Raw genomic sequence first — 6648 nt, 5'->3', positions numbered from 1 at the left:
CAATAACTGCCCAAAAATGTGGAGAAAATTCAGGTGTTGTAGGATGCGTTTTAATTTTTTTTTCCTTTATTTAAATATATATATATATATATATATATATATATATGAAAATTTATTTTTAAAAATATTTACAGACATTTTGAATATTAATATATGTTCAAAATCAAGTTAACGTATAAAACTTTACTTAGGTAATTCATATATTCTCGTATCCGATAAATATTCAAGATACATTTAATTTGTGAAATGAATAAAAATAATAACATGAAATATATATTATTTGTTAATATTTAAAATAAAAATTATATCACATTCTAATATTTTTTTATTTTAAAATGATAAAATTTCTCTTATATTTAACAATATTTATGATTAAAATTATTTAAATTTTATAAATATATATTATTTTATAAATATTTTTTTTATTTTTTTAATCATAAATTTAATTTATAATAAAAAAATAAAAAATTAATAAAAATAAAAATGATGATACATGAAATATGAATATATCATGTCTTTAACATAGGATTAACGTATATTATATAGAAATAATATAAAAAAAGATAAAGAATGTTAATACATCCATCATTTATCATATTTCATATTTAATTAAATAAGATAAATAATAAAATAACTTATTTTATTTCATTACTAATTAAATGAGATAAGATATAATATTTCATTTCTTATCGTATCTTATATTATATATAATCAATCAAATATAACCATTATTTAAAATTTTAATACCCAATAATATGGTGGTCAGAACCTAAAATTCAACCTCTAATTACACGAAAATATAAAAATACGGAGCTAAAATTTCTAATCTTCTCAATTGGAGAACAAAGCAAAATAAGCATTCTTAAAGTAAAATGGGCTAACCCGACCCACTTCCATCTGACAATAGATTAAATAGCAATGATATGTGGAAGGAAGGACCTTTTCATTGGGCCCAGAGGGACTGGAAAATAAGAACAGAAATGCATCAGAAGATAGGCCTTTGTCAAAACTCAAAAGGATCAACAACTATTCCTTCATCCATAGCAGATGAAAAAGGTCAAACTCTACTGTATTCACCTTTATAGGATGCTATTGGCATCATCTAATCATCTCCAAAACAACAAAATACTTAAAGACATATGCCCACTTGTTAGTGCAAGCTAGTAGGGCATTATCCTAGCTATATTTGGTGGAAAATGCTTTTGTGGGGACTATTATTCTCATCTACCTTAAAGCCACTTTGATCACCTTAACACCAATTATAACTACCTTTTATTATTGAGCCCATACAACAAAATACATGATGGGTGGGTCTAGGTTCTTTTATTTTTTATGGGTTATTCATTGGATCATGGATCAAGGCGAATCCAACATCAATTTTATGACTTTGATCAATAAAATAACACTCTAATATTTAATTTATGAATTAAAAAAAAATAAAAAATAAGAAATAAAAAACAAAATTGGGTATATCAATTTCTCTTTTGGAAAGAACTAAAATAGACGGAAAGGGGAAAAAAATTGACAGTGAGTAACATAAGCATTACATTGGATATTTGGATGGGGATTAAGGGAGGAAAGACGAACAGTTGGTGTGGCTTGTGAGGAAGCTAATCATTTTCCTTAATGGAAATCATGGGGCATTATGGTCATTAGTTTATTCAAATGGCGGTATAATCATCGCAGCAAAATCACCTTTCAATATTATTCACACATACCTGCCAAACACAAACACTAACAACTTGGATCTCTCTTTCTCTCTCTCTCTCTCGATAACATTCTTCTTCTTCTTCTTCTTCTTCTTCTTCCTCTCACAGAACAAAACAAAAACTTCCAATAAATCTTTCTTCTCTCTTCACATTACAAAATTACAGTCCCCATAAATAAATATATGCACTTAAGCGAACTTGAATGAAGCTCAAAAAGGCAATCCCAATTCTGGTGACTGTGACGCAAATTATGGCCGTCTCCGGTGCTGAGACCCTACAGGAACTGTTCGTGGGCATTCAACATATATAATATTCAAGCCCTCGTAGGACTTTTGCATATTATTCTTCTATGCTTATGTACAAAAGAGAAGGGAAGAAAGGGAAGAAAAAAAAAAAAAGAGGAAGAAGAGGTGGGTAATCTTTTCTTTAAAATATGAGAATGAATCATGAGGAGGAGGAGGAGGAGGAGGAGGAGGAGAAGAAGAAGATGATGAAGAAGAAGAATCATAAATCACCACATATGTCACAGATCACTTGGTGTCTCGGAGATGCTTTCTAAATGAGGCCTCCACACACCCACACGCCCCCGCCTTCGATCCCTCTGTGTTGATATCTTCTCCGAAAGGATTTCACTCAAGTACCGATCAGAAATGAGAAGGTTTGTCATTGATATGGTGTTGTTGGCGGTGTTGCTGTGGTGGTGGTGGGTGTTGGTGTTGTTGCTTTCGGAATCTCTTCTCTTCTTCCGTGTCGACGATCTCGATCGAGTCTTTTCGGGTGGTGGGGGATGGGCATGAGAAAATAGATCTTCCCACGTTGGAGTTCTGCGTCGGGAGGCACTACCACTATCTTTGGAACAACCCCTTCTTCGGATGAGGAGGAGGGTTTCTTCAATACGTGCTTCGGATGGGCTTTCATGATCTCGCTGGCTGTAATGGTGCCACTGATTTCTTCAACATGGCCATTGGAGTGTACTATGCGAACAACGTCGAGGGCGCCGCATGGAAGAATGCAAGAGATGCAGCACCTGATGGTGTTCTTCATGGCTCCTTCTCTCTCTGCAACTCTCATAGAGAGAGAGGAGGAGGAGGAGGAGGAGAAGAGGAGATTGGAGCTGAAGAAGAAACAAGTGGGGAAGGAAAGAGAAGATACATGAATGAGAAAGATAAAAGAGAGAAAGAGAAGCCTCTTTTCTTTTCTTTGCCTTTTTTTTTTCTCCTTTCCCCCTATCTCTCCATCAGAGCTACGGGAGCTAGAGAGTGGGCATCAATCAACTAAAAATGTTGCAACAAATGATGTTTTTATCATAGCTTTTTCCCTGGCCTTCCTTTCTTTTTTTTAAAATTTTTCTGCCTTTGTGGGAAATTTCTCACTTGCTTAGGATGAAATTCATGGCATGAATAATTGCACCTCACTCTGTACTTGCCTTTTGGTTTCATCATTCAGGGCCCCTATCTCCTCCTCCTACACCAAGTTCAATAATTTGAGTTGGGTTTGCAAGGTTGGGGGCTTATGGGTGACACATGTTAGGCCATGATTGGGACTTCCAAGTAAGCAAAACCAAGACCCTCCCAAAGGGTGCTTAGGACACGTGTTTCAATCTCAGTGCAGACACTTGTCCTGAGGCGATTGATTCACCCCATTAAGAGTAGGTGAGGAGGCAATTAGGGTAGGGTCCTGAGAAAAATTGAAAGAGAGAGGGAAGGGGGGGAAGGTTTTGTTTGGAATGTATCGGGTGAAGCAGGGTGGGAATGGGGCATGGGGAGATCTTCTTTTGAGAGGAGGTCATGATCTTTCAATATCCCCAAGCAAGATCATGTGGGTTGCGGATTTTCATTGGAAAGTGAGGTGTGATGGACTTCCCTTTTTTTTTTTTTTTTTTTTTTTTATGTAACTTTATTTTGCTCGAGTGGGTTTTTTTAGGGTTTGTGAAGTGCTTTGACTCCAGTGAATATGGGCCTGTCCATTAGTCTAAATTACCAATAACTCTTGCAACCCCACAAGTCCTTGGGGCATGTGTTTCCTAGCAAACACTGCCCATTTACCAAATACAAAATCCATAGAAAACGGCTATGGTTGTTTGAACTGTCTTTTAACTTGCATTACTTATGCTTTTCTCCCCATGTAAAGCCTCAAATTCAAAAGCAAGATCATGACACCCGGAAAATCACTCATCCTCATCTCTTCAAACCCAGTTATGTTTGATTGATTTGATGTGTATTTATTGATATTCATATGGACCATTCGGTAGTGGGTCCAATCATGGATTTGATATAGAAGAAAATAAGGTAGTTAAAACTGTTTAATTTCGTTTGATCTTGTTAATTTTTGGTTATGTCCCATCCAAACTGTGACCCACCCATTAAATGGATCAGATGTAGATGTTAGTGGGCAGCATGTGAGGCATGGAGAGGAGGGTCCATGGAGAGACGGGTGTTGATATTATATTTGCCCTCTTATCATTAAATCTAGCTATTTTCTTCGGATTGCCCATTTTTCAACACTTAAAACAGTTCATCCCATCTTCATTTTTCACACAAGTTTTTATTCTACCCCCAACCCCCAAACCCTCTTTGGTTAGTATCTGCGGTGTTGGAATGTGGGTCCTCCCACACCATACAACCATCTCATCCACAATGGAACTTTCTCTCTCTCTTTTTTTTTCCTCTTAGTGTCGAAATGCCAGTTCAGACATTCCCTTACCATCTCTGCTATTTAAATTCATATCTTTGAGCCCACCCACCTGCCATTCACCAATTTCAAATAATGAGAGGAATTATGCATTTGGGTATTTTTGGTAGCTCAATTTCTAGCAAGTGAGTACATAGGAAAAGGACGGGAAAACATGGATTCTCGAGAAAATTGGAGCTACCTAAAAAGCACATGATCCAAACATGTAATGATCCCTGTGGAGGAGCTTGATGATATCATATATACCTAGAAATTCATTTTTTTTTTCCCCTGCCAAAATGGCGCATTGGGATCGGACATACAACTTGAAAGTTGATGGGTTTTTTTTTTTTCGCCGTTTTGCATTCACACACTTCATACCGTGACTTTTATAAACGGAGTTTGAAAGTTTGTCGTATGACCTTACAACCGCAATAAAGCCTAGGACCCTACTTTTTGTTGATAATAATTGCAAGGGTAAATATTCGTGGACAAAAGTATATTATTATAGTAGATTTAAACCATTTAAAATATTCTATGAATATAAAAAAAATAAATGATACTTGGTAAATAATTTTATTCATGAAAATTACCATTCAATAAAGTAGTTGGGTTACAATGGGTATTAGTAATTGCAAGTACCAATACACATGAGATAATTGTATGGTGATTTTTTTTTGTCTCATAATATTAATAAATACTAGTTTATAAAAGAAAATATTTTTTAATTATAACATTTTTGATATTTTAATATTTGTATAATTATCTTAAGGATAATTTCACTCACATCCTTTAAGGGTTTAGCTAAATATAGCTAGCCTTCGGTAATTTGAAAATTCGTCAAATATCTTTTTTATTTTGAATTAAAGAAATCGTAAGTAAAAACATCAAATAAGAAAGATAAAGGAAGTACTTATAAAATTTCATATCAATTGTGATTAAGTGTATTTAGTTAAAATCTTATAGGAGATCAATGAAATTAACCTATTATTTTATTAGTGTCCATTTTAAGAAGAATTTTATAAAATATTATTGATTTATTCTAGAAATATTTTCTAGAATCTAAATAATTTCTCATTGTATGATATTTATAGATATATTTTATTTATACTTTTAAATTTTAAGAAATAAAAAAACTCATGACTGTTTTAATTTTCTTTAGTTTATTTATATGAGAATGTAATTTTAATCATAATTTATCAAAAATTATGATGTCTTTATTATTTTTCATCTAAACACAATCACTAAAATATTCCTAGAAAAAAAATTAATTTTTTCATAATTTTTTTTTACCAAATAATACTAACAAATGCAAATTTGATTTATATTTCTTTTATCTTATTTTATATATTTTGAAAAAAAAAATTAATTATGTTTTAAAATTTTCACAATTTTTTATTATAAGATAGTAATGAACACTTATAAGAACATATAATTTTTTTAATCACAATATTTTTAAAATTATAAATATTTAATCATTTCTCTTCTAATATTTATGTTTATGGAGAAAACCATAAAATATAATTAATGTAATTTCAAATATCATAATTTTATACGGTGTTTTACTAAAAAAATTCATGAATTTTTTTATGTATGATACTAATACAAGTTTTGATATTTTTATAATTTATTTTTTTAGTTATTTTGGACCAAAAGTTCTAAAATATTATTAATAAATTTTAGAAATGGATTAGAATTTTTCACAATTGTTGTTTTATGATTTATAGTTTATATGTTATTATACTATAAAGTATGAGCTTATTTTATTATATATTTTAATAAATACATACTTTATTACTTTATAAAATCGTTATAAAATGAAAATAAACCAAATGCAAGCTATGAAGAATAATAAAAGAAATATGTAATACCTTTAAAATTGTACAAAATAAAGGAGGAAATAAGAGAAAGAATGAGAGAACTTTCTTGCTTGGGGGTGTCTCTTATATAAGACATTAGGAGCCTTTTACAGGGCTTCGTACAAAATGACTTCTATTTGTCATCTTTAAGATAGAAGTTCATAAATGAACTTTAATTCCATAGTTCCATAATTAGTTAATGTGGTGGCCCTTCACCATTTCATTTATAACACTCGCCTCGGATGTTTACCATGTTAAAAGAATATGCTTCATGAAGGGGAGCACTCATGGTAAGTTGTGGGTCGAATACATACTAAAACTATAACATGCATAATAGCATATCCTCAAGCAGAAGTAGGTAATTTGGTTTTTACTAGTAATGATTAAATTATTAATTTGAGACATTTGAT

The 6648-nt window shown here is 31.8% G+C and overlaps 1 protein-coding gene across 1 annotated transcript; it reads right to left on the bottom strand.

Annotated features, from left to right (window-relative positions):
• Nucleotides 1-1674: 1674 nt before the first annotated feature.
• Nucleotides 1675-3077, bottom strand: LOC117923386. The gene is given in 2 exon segments (XM_034841646.1): nt 1675-2486; nt 2489-3077. Coding segments are annotated over 2 exon segments (546 nt in total). The 5' UTR covers nt 2781-3077; the 3' UTR covers nt 1675-2232.
• Nucleotides 3078-6648: the final 3571 nt, after the last annotated feature.

Source organism: Vitis riparia, chromosome 10 (assembly GCF_004353265.1).
Source record: "Vitis riparia cultivar Riparia Gloire de Montpellier isolate 1030 chromosome 10, EGFV_Vit.rip_1.0, whole genome shotgun sequence".
Taxonomy (NCBI): domain Eukaryota; kingdom Viridiplantae; phylum Streptophyta; class Magnoliopsida; order Vitales; family Vitaceae; genus Vitis; species Vitis riparia.
This window is presented reverse-complemented; position numbering and strand designations above follow the sequence as displayed.